General features: G+C 50.2%; 1 protein-coding gene across 1 annotated transcript; it reads left to right on the plus strand.

Annotated features, from left to right (window-relative positions):
* Positions 1-5,188: 5,188 nt before the first annotated feature.
* FOXI2 (forkhead box I2) lies at positions 5,189-6,858 on the plus strand. The gene is made up of 2 exons (XM_006207457.2): positions 5,189-5,684; positions 6,416-6,858. The coding sequence occupies exons 1-2, from the start codon at positions 5,189-5,191 to the stop codon at positions 6,856-6,858; spliced, it is 939 nt and encodes a 312-aa protein (XP_006207519.2).
* Positions 6,859-14,456: the final 7,598 nt, after the last annotated feature.

Consider the following 14,456-nt stretch of genomic DNA (forward strand, 5'->3'; position numbering starts at 1 on the left):
AACATTGTATTTCAGTACAGCCAGGTTTTTTTCTTGTAAGACACTAGCAAATATTTGGAGAAAATATATTGTAATAAAGTCTTTCCTCAGTTTCATATCAAGGATGTGGATAACATATTTAGGTACAAAAGTGTATTTAACATGTAGGGAGACAAACTGTAAAGTCAGGATCCATTCTACAGACCAATGGATGATTGATTGAATGAGAGAGAGTGAATACCAGTACATACCATGCAGTGAGTAATTCTGCATGCATGATCACATTTAGTCTTCATAATAGCCTATGAGATGGGCACTGTTAGCGCCACTTTGCAGATGGAGAAACTGAGACTTGGAAAGTTTAAACAGTTCACTCACCCAGGTGTTTGGGACTAGAGCCAAGACTTGAATCCAAGTCTATCCGTAGCTAAAGTTCTCATCTCCTACATTTGTCAGCTGAAGAAAGGTTTGGCAGTCCACACAGTCCAACGTTGCTTCAATTATTTTTCTCAGTGGTAAGAGTTTGAAGTAAATTTCAGTTATGAACTACCATGGGCTGGTGAGGAAACAGGATAAATATTAATTGAGAGACTTAATACATCAAAGCACTTCACAGGTGGGGGGAAAATGGAATTCAGAGGTGGAATCATTGACCTAAGTCCCATTGCTAGAGACAGGGTTCAGGCCAAAGCTGGGTTGATAACCGGGCCTGAGTTCTTGACCACAGCAACCCCTGACCCGACCCCTTCTAGAATGAAAAACTGGGCACCCATATCTAATTCTGGAGCTTGAGACACTCTTTGAAAGACAAGAACTACTAAAATCAAGAATAGTTTTTGGTGACATTGTAAATGATCCATTCAGACACCAAGACCCCCTGACTTCTCCCCAGTCTTGAATGTTTAAAAAGGTAAGCCACCAGTCAGCCTTGAACATCAGTGGATGTGCCTTACTTGGAGCACCACACAGGGCACGGTGAGATGTAAGGACACAGGGCAGGGTCTTGCCCAGGAAAGGCATAGTCGCCATGAGAAGCGGGAACCTCCTTGTCACCACACAGTGGAGGTTACTGAACTGGGGTGACATGGCTCCATTTGGTGTTTGGCTTTTGTTTTTAAGTTTTCTATTCCTGTGTGACAAACTACCATAAACTTAGCAGCTTAAAGCAGTATCACTCATTAGCTCACCTTCTGTAGGTCAGATATCCAGCAAGGCATGGCTAGGTTCTCTGCTCAGGCTAAAATCAAGGTGTTGGCTGTCACATCTGGACTTCAGTCCTCTTCCAAGGTCATTCCTGCAGTTGACAGAATTCAGTTCCTTGTGGCTGCAGGACTGAAGTTCCTGCTTCCTGGATGGCTGTGGGGGAAGGGAAGGCACGCTCATGGGCTAGAGGCTACTCTCACAGCTCACACATGGAAGATAATGAATTCAGTATGGGACATACGGAGTTGGAGAGGAAGACATCCAGATGGATGATAAAAAAGACAGCATAATTAGTTAATGCAGAAGTTTTCAATCAGGGGTGATTTTGGCCCCACAGGGAAACACTGGCAATACTTTAAGACATTTTTGGTTATAACAACAGAGGGCTATTGCCAGCATCTTGTGGGTAGAGGCCAGAGACACTGCCTAGCATCCTACAGTGCACAGGACAGTACAGAATTACCCAGCCCAATATGCCAATAGTGATGGTGTTGAGAAACCGAGAATTAATGGTGGGTAGTTAAAGCCACAAGTGTGAGAAAAGGGCCTGGAACAGAGCTCTGAGCGGAGGGCAGGCCACCCCGGAGCTTGAGAAGGAGCCAGAGAAGAGGAAGTAAACCAGAGGACGAAATGAAAAAGCAAGTAGAAAAAGGGTTGTGATTCTGGAATGTAGGAAGAGCTCCTGGGAGTCAAGCAAAGTGAGGAAGAGCGATCATTGGACTTAGGGTGACAGAGGCCAGCGGACACGGTGCCTGAGCAGTTTCGGTGCAGTCGTGGGGGTGGACTCCCGTCTGGGCTGCAGAAGGAGTGTGTTCTCCAGAGGGGGAACGGGCCAACAGCCAACAGAGGCAACTCTTCGAGAAGCTGGGCTGCTGAGAAGCAGAGAGAGACAGTGGGGAGGAAGAAGGGATGCCTCTCCCACGGTGACCAGAGGAAGAAAGACAGAGGTGATGCAGCTGCAGGTGGACTTGGAAGTTTGGGGGAGGAAGGTTGGGGAGACCTACTCACAAAGTGGGCAGCAGAGTCACTTTCGAGGATAAAAGAGAAGGCAACAGGGCAGAGGTTTGAGGAGGGGACTAGTTCTGTTTAGGAACTCTGGGCAGAGGCCCCAGGACCCAGGAGAAGTGGAAGACTCTGGAGGCAAAGCCTTGTTCCTTATTGTGTCCTCCTGCTGAGTTTTTGTTGTTCTTGTTTTTATCTGTTTTTCCTCTTGGAAAGAATTCTCATCAGAGTTCCATCCAAGACTGACTCAAATGGTAAAACGTTTCTTCCCCAAGTGACTGTACTCCATCGACTGATACTCATGAGCCCAATGTGTGGAAAAATAAGGAAATTATTACAGTAGAGGTGGAAGAAGGACACTGGGCTCAGAAAGCAAAGAAAGGTGATTAAAACACGGCCACTCCTGCACAGCACAAATCGTGACGGCTTTTAGAAAGTAAAATTGAGGAAAATTACATGAAGATTCATCTAATTTTCTTAGAAGTCCTGAAACTCACAGGAATGAAAGAGTTACATTAACAGAAAGAAAAGGTTATTAAAATGAAAGGAAATTGGAAAGAACTCTTATCCTTTTAAATTCTTTTACATTACAAGACATGACTCAGGCTGTCCATTCAAGATCTCTGGTTTTATTATCACGTATCTACAGTTAACTGTAGATACAATTGATTCCTTGTCCGAGTCATTGTGTCACTCCACCAAGACAAGTGTCTTCTACATTTGAAGTCCTGGACAATCAAAAGCCCCCACAAGGAGCAGCGGTTTTTTCCCTGGTGTCTCTGCAGCTGTCACACAGCAGCTGCGGGGACAAAGGGAAGACTGGGCTGCCCTTTGTGGGTTCAAGCCCGCCCACCTGGCTGTATTCCCCTTTTTCACACTTTTTCTCCGTCACCTGCATAGTTCCGGTCAGGAAGAGCTGCACGACTTCTGTGATGTTCCATCCTCGTGAAGCATGGTTTCTGGAAAGCTGCCTCCTTACCAGCAGCCATTTCAAAGTGTCAGGTTTGGAAACCTGCTCCACTCTCAGGGAGCTAAGTGTGGTTACTCTGGAGGGGAGCTGATTCTCAGTGTGCTCCCAACGAGCACAGCCAAGTCATGCCTGCAACCATTTTTGCTGACGGAAAGCCACTTTCTCTAAGATGCAGTCACTGAAAAGCTTGTCCCATGTATGGGGACAGTATGTGTTTAAAACTGTGAGGACAAACTGAAAATCTCAAAACTGAGAGGCAGGTGGTTCAGGCTGCTGGTTTTGACAGAAGCAAGAAAAATCATCCCATCCTAAGTGCTGACATCCCCCTCCCCACAAAACTGTCCCTGCAGCGATGGGGGGCGGGGTCCTGAAAGGTACCAGGATCCTCACAACTTGTAATCCTTTGCGACAATTAGAAGTCCCTGGGAAGGTGGAAAGGGGAGGGCCGGCACAGGCCAGCAGAGGGGCCCGATGTACCAGTTCCAGCCGCTTCTTTCCTGTCCTTGTCTGAGAGACCAGAGTCCCTGCAGAGGCCGCCAACAATCACCCTGAAGTGTAACAGCTTCCCAAGGGGCTAGAGGGGCTCTGCCTCCTGCTATTTGTTAACGTGCTCCACAAATTGGTTGTTTTACATAAAATTTAAAATTACGATCTAAAAGCCTAAGGCCACACCAGCAGTAAAGGGCCGACTCCAACTGGGCTCTTATTTCCAGAGCCCCAGCCTTCTACTCCATCTAATCTTTAGCCCCACTCCCGGCCTCCTCCTCCACACCGCCAGAAGTGGAGGGCAGGGGGCGGCGTGGGTGGGGGCGGCATCAGGAAAATTGGAACCCTTGTTTTTTAAATGAATTGACATTCATTCACCATGACTCTTCACAGCCCCAGGAAATCCTGGGGAGGTCCCAGGGCAAGACTCATTTCTACAAGGTTGGTATTAACACCGCGGGCGCTGAATTCAGGGCCCTCTCTTCTCTGAACCTGGATCACCGCTTCTCCGCGCAAGGGCAAGTGGCCAGAACTCGGGGTCCCTGCTCTTCCCAGGTACCGCAGTCCTGCGCGGCGCATCAGCCTTGGCAGGACTGCCGAGGAGCCTGGGGGGAGCTGGGGCCCAGCGGTTGGTGTCGGGGGCACAGGAGAGACGTCCTCCTTGTTTTTCCGGGGTCCCGGAAAACCCCGCAGAGAGTTTTGCCACCCACTACGCCCTGTGCCCGAGCCGCCGAGCAGACTAGCCAGGCGGGATCTCGGGCTCCCGGGGCTTCGGAGTAAAGGTTTCCTCGGATGACTGGGGCCTCCCGAGCTTCCAGCGTCTCCACCCTTACAGGGGTCTGGTCCGCCTTCAAGCTGATTGGGCGGCGACCCCCAACGATTCCAGAGCCACTGTCCGCGTCCAGCCAGGCCCTGCCTCGGGCCTTGTGTCCTTCGCTGCGCCGCGTCTGCACTCCGCTTCATCCCCACGACATCCCCTGGGCTTCACTGGGACTCTTTGGCCAGCACAGTGGCCCTTCGTTCTTAGCCCGTTGTCCCCAAAGACACAAGGGGTCCCTGGTGAGCGAGCAAGGGGGCCTCGCGTTGGATGGGGATCCCACGCTGCATACTCGGGGACCCGCGGGAGGCGTGGTACCTGCCCAAGGATGCAGGGCAGCCAGAGCCGCGGGGCCTTAAAACCCGACGAGGCCAGAGTGGGTGAGATCTCTGGGGACGCAGGGTGCCGGTGGCAAAGGCTGCGAACGACTCTGGCCCGAGGCGGCGCAGGGAGCGCCGCGCCTGGGAATTACTGGCGCGGCTCCAGGGCGCGTCGGGACCTGGGCGGGGCGGAAAGCTGACCCCGCGGCGGGGATGGAGGATTCGCTCCTCCAGAGCAGGTGGGGGAGGGGGGTCGCAAGCGACACACACCTGGGGCTCGGCCCCGACGGCATTTAAAGGGGAAGGTGGGGCCCGGCGGACCGCACCCGGGAGCTGCTGGCGGCCGAGCTGGATGGGGCGCCCATGAGCTTCGGCGCGGAGCCACCCGCCCCGGCGCAGGAGCGGCTGGACATGGCCGCGTACTGCGACGGCTCGGGGCCCTGCTCGGCCCCGCATGGCCAGGCCCGGGCGGCCGCGCACCCCACGGGCCACGCGCGCGGTGACCTGGGCTCGGCGGGCGTCGGCGCGCGCCTGTGGCTGAACGCGCCCGCTCTCAGCTCCGCGCCCTACGCGCCCGGCCCCGCGCCCGCGCCGCCCTACGCGGCCCCTGGCCCGCTCCTCGGAGCCCCGGGCGGTCTGGCGGGCGCCGACCTCGCGTGGCTGAGCCTCTCGGGCCAGCAGGAGCTGCTGCGGCTGGTGCGGCCGCCCTATTCCTACTCGGCGCTCATCGCCATGGCCATCCAGAGCGCGCCGCTGCGGAGACTGACGCTCAGCCAGATCTACCAGTACGTGGCCGGCAACTTCCCCTTCTACAAGCGCAGCAAGGCGGGCTGGCAGAACTCCATCCGCCACAACCTGTCGCTCAACGACTGCTTCAAGAAGGTGCCCCGCGACGAGGACGACCCAGGTAACAGAAGCTCACCTGGTCGATCGCCCCGTCCAGGACTCCGCGGATTCCCGCCCCGGGCTGCTGGCACTCTATGGATGGGGGCGGCCCTGGACAACTCAGTCTGTATTGCTGAGGCGGGCGGGGAGGAGGATGGGAAGGAGACACGTACTTGGCCTCCCTCCAAGACGGCAGTAGACCCGAAAGCCCTGACTTCAGGTCTAGTGCTGCGTGAGTCTCTCATTCTCTCCGCGTCCCACGAAGGAAGAAGCGGGAAAGCTAGCCTGCTGGGCGACCTTTGGAGTTCCTTCTCTGGGCCTGTGTCCTCTGCTGTAAAATGGGGTGCCTACCGGTCTATTAAGACAAATGCCAAGCCGCTTTGGGAAGCACCGGGGTCTGCAGAGAGGCCTGGCGTGGTGGGCTCTGCTCCACTGGCAAAGTGACTGCCAGAGTAGAGATTGCTTGGCTCTGCGCCTCATAGGTCTTCTTTCTGACCTTGAACTTAGCGGGGTTCTGTATTTCCCGGGGGACGCCCTCCCCCGGTCTTTCTGGGATGTCCACATTCTTCCCAGTCTGGCTGTGGTGGCCCCATCCCGTAGGAAGCGCCAGCTCAAGGTTTGGGCTGGGGGTGAGGGCGCAGGGAGGGGCCGGAGGGAGCCTCTTTCTAAAGCTGAGCTCCATTTCTCACGTTCTCACGGTCACCTCCGTCAAACCCCGGGTTTTCTGAGCTGAGCCTTTTTCTTCTTCCGCAGGTAAAGGCAATTACTGGACCCTGGACCCAAACTGCGAGAAGATGTTCGACAACGGGAACTTCCGGAGGAAGAGAAAGAGGAGAGGGGAGGCGAGCGCGGCCGCTCCCTCGGGCACCCGGAGCCCGGGGGGAGCCCCGGCGCCGGAGCTGGAGCCCCTGGGCGCCGCCTCCCCGGACCCGCCCGCCTCGTCGTCCCCGCCTGCACCCGAGGCTGCCGCCTGCTTCTCCAGTTTCGCCTCGGCCATGGGCGCCCTGGCTGGCGGCCTTGGTACCTTTCCCGGGCCCTTGGCGGGCGACTTTTCTTTCGGGAGACCGACCACGGTCGCCACCCACGGCCCCCAGGCCCCCGGCCCCGCGCCCCGCCTCGCCGCTGGCCATCAGACGGCGGCCACCAGCTTCCGCGTCGGTCACTTCGTCTACAGTCGGGAAGGGACGGAAGTTTGAAAGGAGGCGGGGGATTGTCTCTGTCCAGAGGCACCGAGCTCAGGCCGCGGTTTCCCGCCGCGTGAGGGCCCCACGTGTGGCCTCCGCAGCGGTCAGCGCAGCGGAGGGAGGGTCCCGGGGTCCGGCCACAGGGAACAGAGCCAGCCTGTCGTGCACCCCTCACGCAGGCGACCGTACAGATGGGGAGGGTGGGCGCTCCCTCTGTCCTCTGTCATTCCAGTTGGCCTGGACCTCAAACCCACGCTCCCAGGGGGTTCTGCCTTTTCCGAGGGGAGCCTGGCCCACTCCAAAGAGCTTTCTTACTCGTGCCAGTGGAGACGCCCCAGCCAGACTTTGGTGGGTTTTCTCCTCCTTTCCAGCTTGGACCTGGGATAGTCGGTCCTGGACACATGGAAGAGGGACTTTCTCATGGCCGGATCTGCGCTGAAGGAAGGGGGAGTGCTGCCAGCACAGCAGCCCTGGGGACGCTAGCTCCTTCCCCTGCCACTCAGCGCCTGCCTCCCTGACCCTGTGCTAAGACCAGGCGCCTCCAGGGACCACCAGACCTATGTCTAGCATCCTAGAGTCACAGGATGGTTTCAAGTTTTCCCCCCCACCCAGCCACACCCAAACCCACGAGGGGAGGCGGGCCAGAGAAGCCACTCTGGTTTCCTCTCCCTTCCTGCCCCTCATCCCTGGTTTTGGGCCCTAGCGGCCTCCCTGCACTGAGCAGCTGCCTTCTGGGTGAATTTAAGCCTCTGCCTCCCTCCATTTGTAGTTACGCACAAGGTTCTTTGGAGCCAACAGCCACTGGGAGGAGAAATTTTGGCCTTGGTACCTCCCTGAGTTTCTGGCGGCTGAGGGCCCCGGGGGTCACCGGTGCCTTCTGGAGCTGCAGGAGCTTTGCTGGTGCGCCCACCTTCTCTGCTCTGGGGACTCGGGAGAGGCACCTTCCCTGGGAGAGAGCAGGGAGAGGACACTGTTAACTCGGAGTAGGGCAGAGGATTTAGCTCAAGCCACTGCCCCCGGTAGGCCGCGCAGGCTTTCCGAGGTGAACTCCAACCCTGACCGCTGGGCCCAGCGCGGTTGCTTCTGCTGCTGCCGGGAAGGACGGCGGTGCTCTGGGTCAGTTCCTTAGAGCTGGGCCAGCAGTGGTCCTGATGAACCGCTTGTGTGTTTGAGAGAGAGAGAGAGAGAGAGATGGAGAGAGAAAGATGGAGAGGTTGGGGGCATGGATAGAACAAGCCAAGAGTTGGGGTGAATTTGGAGCCCTGGTTGTATTTCACTGAACTTTTCTGGGGCAGAAAGTTGCAAACCACTCGGCATTGCATCTCTCTGCTGCCGACTGCAGGAAGGCCAGCAACGTGCTAGCTCTGTGGTAGCAATACCATGTTGCCCTGCCAAACTTACACAAGCAAGCCAAAATCTCTGTAGGGGAAACACTCCCAGAACGTAATACAATTTAAGAAAATCTTTACCTTACGAAGGAAAGAATTTTATCTCAGGCCTACTTAACAAACTAAAATACTAAAAATAAACATCGACGTACTGTAACTTGAATGTACATGCTGTTTCATACATTAAAAGACTCCTCCACCACTTCCCAACGTTTTCAGTTTAGATTTTGCATTTGCAAGAAACTTGGAGAAAAAGAACTTTATAAAGTAAGTTTGACAGCATTGGGAAAGTACTATGTACAATTTACAACTAAAGAAGATTTGAGAAAATTGGCTGATAAAGATGTATATGAAAGTGTATAGTATGGCTGCAGGACTGCTAGGAATTGGTACAAAGCTGCCTTTTTTTTTTTTTTTACTTCCAACCATGTTTTCATGTTGTTGTTAAAATAGAGGGAAAAAAGTTTCAAAACGATCTTTCAGTTTTTAGTTTGTTTGACTAAAAGTCTTTTCTTGGTGTTTAAAAATGTGTTCATCCTTTCAAGCTTTCTCCCTTTAGTAGGTAATGGTATAACCAAGTAGATGGAATGTCCGTGAGAAACGCATAGTTTAAAGTAATTCTAGCAGCGCAGGGTATTTGGAAACCAGAATCCATGCCTCCTCTGCGACAGTGCATGTGTCTGGATGTGTTTTCTCGTGGTGGGGTTGGGGGGAGGGGGCCAGAATGCCCCCGGGGCCCTGGTGCAATCAGCTTTAGAACCACTTCTCATTATCCCAAAGGAATATTTTCCCAGCGGAAAGAAACTGCTAAATTCGAAGTGTTAAAAGCACAAAGCAGCTCGTAATTGGTTTATAATCAAATATTTTCTTCTGGCCAGGACTCAGCGAATTGGATCTTAGTTTCAAAAGCAGGCTGCATATGGGAGACCGAAGGACCAGCTCCTGTTGGTCAGATGGAGGAAATGCCACCAGGAGGCCGGGAGAATCCTCTCTCTGGGACTTGGAGCCCCATCGCGGAGCCCAGGCCTGGTCTTCACCTCTGTCTCTTTGGTCTCTGAAATAGCGAAATACTGTGCCTTTTGTGTATCAGGGGTGGGTGCTGTAATCTCTGGCTTTTCTCTTGAACATTCCAAGTTGTTTTAAAACTAACTGTAAGCCTTTACAAAAGGAGTGCCCTGGTATGACGTTACAAGCACACAACGGAGTATCACTGAAGTTCTCAGTTCTTGGTTTGAATTAACATTTCTGGTGGCACCGAATAGGTTAATGATGTGTTTCCAACTTCAGAGGGGAAAGATCAAACTGCCAGAGTACCAGATGATTGGGAATTCTCTCCACTGCCAAATGGTAGTGGAATTTTCAGATTGAAAAACCAAAGAGCATAATAGGAAAGTAAATTGTAATGTTACCTCCCCTGGAAACTTACTAATCGAGGAGTCCCTGTGCAAAGGACAGCCATTCGTGATGAAGGCTCAAAAATTTGTCATAAGTATTTGAAGAGTGTGGTAACTAGAGGTTTAAAAAGTGAGTACTGGATTTCAAGATATGAATTCACATATTGATTAAACATTGAGTGTGTCCATTTTTATGATGAACACAAGGTGCTGCCCTGGGATGTTCATGCTCAACTTTTAAACTTTAATTTCCTAAGTGTATCCACTATAATTAAATGGCAGTTTTTATTCAGGTCAATGGCCATACAGTGATTATTAAAACTTTTCAGTGAAACAAGAGACAAGTTCATTGTGACTTTGCTGGTAAAAGAGCTGAGTCAAAGGGTTGAGGGGTCTTCAGAAGCTGATCTGATGAGAACTGAAAAGGGTCCCTGGTAGGCACACAATCTTTCTATGACCTGTTCGCAGAAGTGCACCTTCCCCTGCACAAATCTGCACGTGCGTGCACACACACACACACACACACACACGATCATAAAGCCATGTCACAGCCAGCATCCTCAAGAGACAAGCCTTAGGTGCCAGCACCTACCCATGATACTCAAAGGCGTAACATTTTCAAACAATATCGTGAGAATATCACATTTGTATCCAAGATCTGACTTCAGATAGAGAGGAGCACTTGCAAACATAGAATGTAGGCGGGCTCGAGTCACATAGCCTAATAAACTGTGATGCATTCAGTAAGTTTTCTGAGTTTCAGCCATGTATCTGGCTTTGTTTTAACCCCTGCAGTGAGCACCCTGGGCCACTGCTGCCCTCTCAGAGCCTCCTTCCAGTGGGAGCAACAGAGATCAATGTGCAATTACCAGGCTGCTCTGTGGCCATTTGGCTCTAAAACAGTAACTTTTTTTTTTTTTCAAAACAGTAACTTTGTGATCAAGTCAATAAGCCATCATTTGTAAACATACAATTACCACACTGCATCTTTAAGCACGCTTCACTGTGTATTCCAGACTTCCGTAACTCGGGGAGTAGTGGTTTGCTTTCTCAGCTTTATAACTTCCTTGTGATTTAGGCCAGGAGTTGAACGTAGCCCTGGGCTGGAGCAAGTGTGATCTGTTTCCTTCCCCAACAGCATCATTTAGAAATCTTAACATAAAACCTGCCCTCTTATTAGAAGTACCGTCATCTGATGGTAACAGAAGACAGCGTCTAATGTGACCACAGCTGGCCCTTCTCCAAAGCTCCTATGTATGGATTCCTTTGGTGCATCCCTGCATCCATTAGTTAAAGTTTGGGAAATTCTTTCTCTTTTAATGTAAAATTTGCTAGACAACATCCCTCAAGGCTAATTGCCTAGCACCTGCAGTAAACTGACTGGCCTGTCTGGTGAACTATCGTCTGGGACTGAACACAGAGATTGTGAAATGCTCTTCGTTTCATCCAGTTCACAGGGGGTAAATTAATAGTATGTTAAATTAGATTTTCACCCCGCAAAAAAATCAGATTTGTAGCCCGTCTTTATATAGAGCAAAGTGAACTGATGGGTCTTTGAAGCTTTCTCTATCCCCAAGAATCACCCCTTCACCCGACACTGACTGAACATCAAGGGGACAAGGACTCTGGTAAATGTAATGGACATCATCTCATTAAGCCTTCACAACCACACAAGGAAGAAAGTATTATTATCCCCATTTTACTGATATGGAAACTGAGGCTCAAACAGATTAAGTGGCTTGTTTCCCAGAAGCCACAGATAATACTGATATACCAGCAAGAACCTACCTACCGCTTGTCCCTGACTTCCCTGCTTCAGGTACAGGTCCTAAAAGAGATCTCAGGGTAAGTTCTGCCCCTGCGGCCTCTGGATGTGCTGCCTGACAACCCCCGGAAGGCCCCGGAGTTGCGTACGTCCTCTCCTGGGGTCTATGTGGGGAGGAGCCACCTGCTTTATTTCACAGGAACATCCCCAGTGCCAGGCATATTGTAGACACCCAGGTGGTAGAAACTGAATGAATTAATGCATGAGTGAGTGTATGAGTGAACATAATTGTTCGCTAAGTCTTCCAGACACTCTCCCTCCCTTTAGAGGACCCCTAGTCTCCTGACTTCTCCATCCGCAGAGCCAGACTTCAGCTGGACCCTGCAGGTACAAAAATGAATGGCACACAGCCCTGGGAACAACGGTTGCTGGACAGAGTGCACTGTGCTGGAGGGCTGGGTGCCGAGGAAAAGTCAGAGACATGACGGGATATGAAGCCAGTAAGGTCTGGTGAGTTTCTCACTTTGAACATGAGCACAATAGTAATACTACAAACAATGCCCTAAAGAGTCCAGGCTGACGCCTCTGCTGGCCACACCTGGATGAGAGGCTAGCTATGTATGTCTACACCTCTGTCAGATGGGTGATTCCTTATCAACCAGTGATGGCTGGGCCTTTTCCGCGCCACCTATCCCTGCCACCTCTGCTCTCCCCGGACCAAAATCATGACCTAGCTTCCAAAAGACAGGAAGGCTTTGAAGACAGGAACTGGATCATGCTTCTGGGTTCCTCCCACAGGGCCTGGGCTTAACAAGACTGAAAGATGGGGCGAGGGGAGTGTGTGTACAATTTTGACTGCAACTTCGAGAAGTGTTCAGGTGTCTGCCTGCCTCTAGGCCCCTAATCTGTCCCAGCAATCCATCACCTGTGGCGGGCCCTCACTCCTGCCTTCACCGAGGTTTGCCTCTGCCTTAAGGCGCACATTAACTTCTGCCCCTGAACCGAACAATGCCCTTTGACTGGACCTCACTTTGCTGGGCTGGGAACGCTTTACTCCCAGAAGCCTAAGGGCAGGTCAGCTTAGGGGAAGATAGGCTTCTGGAGTCAGCAGAATGAGTACTTTAATGAAAGGTTTCTGTTTCAGTATTCTTGACAGGTCGGCGCTTAATTCTTTACGCTCTTTTTGTAATTCGGAGTGGACCGAGATGGTCTTACTGCCTTACTTACATTGGTTTGTTTGATTGATTATTTGTAAATGTCTGTTAAAAACAAATCACATTATATTTTTAAATGAGGGAAATTAAAAGCAATTTGGCCTATTGCTTAAACAATGCAACATAAGAAAGAAATTATAAGGGAAGGGAAGAGAAGAACTTCTAAAGAATCATTTGTAATGCAGTTCTTAAGAGATAAACTGTTTTTCATTCACTATTGCTTTAATTTTTTCTTCAATGCCTGGGTTTGGATAGGCAATACATGAAAGATTTGTAGGAAATGTAAGACCTATAAGAATCTGCAATAATAATACTTCTTTATTAACAAGATTTTTTCAGTCCTGGCAGGACTGTTTCTTCATTTTCAGAGTCTGAACGTGTAAGGCTGTTAGTACACATATCATATTTATGAATTCATGCAGGCACAAAATTAAAATGAGATTTATAGCAGGAAAAAGTTATACATTTTCAAGTAACTAGTAAGATGGATGTTTCCACATTCTTCTAACCTCTCAGGAGGGAGCCTCCTCTTCAGCTCAGATTTCACGTGGGCTCATTCATACAGCAACCTCCCACCTCCCTTTGGGTCATCTACAGTTAAAAAAAAAAAAGAAAAAAAGAATTTTAGCATAATGGGTGTAGAATGACAGGATGGGAGCCAGTGTTGAGATGTGTGTCCTGTTCACCATCCACTGGCACAGGCTCGCACAGAACCAGACGGTGCTGTGGGCTTTGTGAAGTGGGTGTCCTCCAATTAGTGTAACATTTATTCAAAGAACTTACTTAGAAAAAACAAAGGATATAAAAAATAATTGAGTTCTGTGTTCAATAAAAATGGCCAGAAAAGATAAAAGATGTTAAAGAAACAAGAAGGCAGGAAATCATAACAGTAAAAATAGATGCGTGAAATGAAAAACAAAACAATATAGGCAATCCAAAAACTCAAGCGCTGGTTCTCTAAAAAATGAATAAAGCGGGCAAAATTTTAGAAAGATCAAGAAGAAAAGAAAAAGGAATCAATTGGCAATCATCAGGAAGCAATCAGAGGGAAGGAGGTGAGAGAGACTGCAGTTGCCACCTGGAGGGGTTGGTGGGCGAGTTCCCATCTGAGGTTCCACTTTCTCTGAGAAGCAAAAGGTGAAGTCACCTGTTGAGAAAGGTAGCAGTTAAGTAAGGAGGAAGTGAAGGAGGAGTTAAGAAATGAGAAAGTGAGTCTTAAGAAGAGAAGATCCAGAAGAATATAGTGGTGAATAACAAAAGGTGATGAATAACTGTTCCTAAAAGTCTAGGGGACTATCACCGAGGTTCCACGTGAAGGCTGGGACACGCTCCTTATTCAGATCTGAATTCTGGTATCAAACAGAGGGTCTGCAGCATTGAGGCACCGCCTAAAAATTAAACACCTATGATGAGTATCATCAAATTTATTCCCAACTGAAAACTTAAAGTTGTACTGGTTTAAAGTAATTTAAAAATCCAAGCATTTCAGAGATAGACTGACCCTGTGAGATCATTATCTCAGGGATGGTAATACATTACACTTATTTCTCCATTTCCTACTCCCATGGCAGACATTAATAATCAATCACTGGACTCTTACCTGCTCCATCTTCAGGATTGTTTTCATCATTGTCCTTTAGGAAGCCATTGACTATCTCTCAGAGTTCACACATGGAATTAAATTCATTTTCAGCCATGATAACATATGTGAAGTTGGAAAAAGCTCAAATAATTGGTTCAAAGCAGGTCTTCTAGTTAATGGCAGAGCTATGCGTAGATTCTACGTTACTCAACTCAGTTTACCATTTTATCACGCTAATATACTGTGGAAAAGTAGCAGATCTCTATA

The sequence above is a fragment of the Vicugna pacos genome, chromosome 11 (genome assembly GCF_048564905.1).
Source record: "Vicugna pacos chromosome 11, VicPac4, whole genome shotgun sequence".
Classification (NCBI taxonomy): Eukaryota; Metazoa; Chordata; class Mammalia; order Artiodactyla; family Camelidae; genus Vicugna; species Vicugna pacos.

Coding starts and splice junctions, on each gene's coding strand:
- FOXI2 (XM_006207457.2), top strand. CDS start 5,189: ATGGCCGCGTACTGCGACGGCTCGGGGCCCTGCTCGGCCCCGCATGGC. Junction 5,685..6,415: donor CCGCGACGAGGACGACCCAG/GTAACAGAAGCT, acceptor CTTCTTCCGCAG/GTAAAGGCAATTACTGGACC.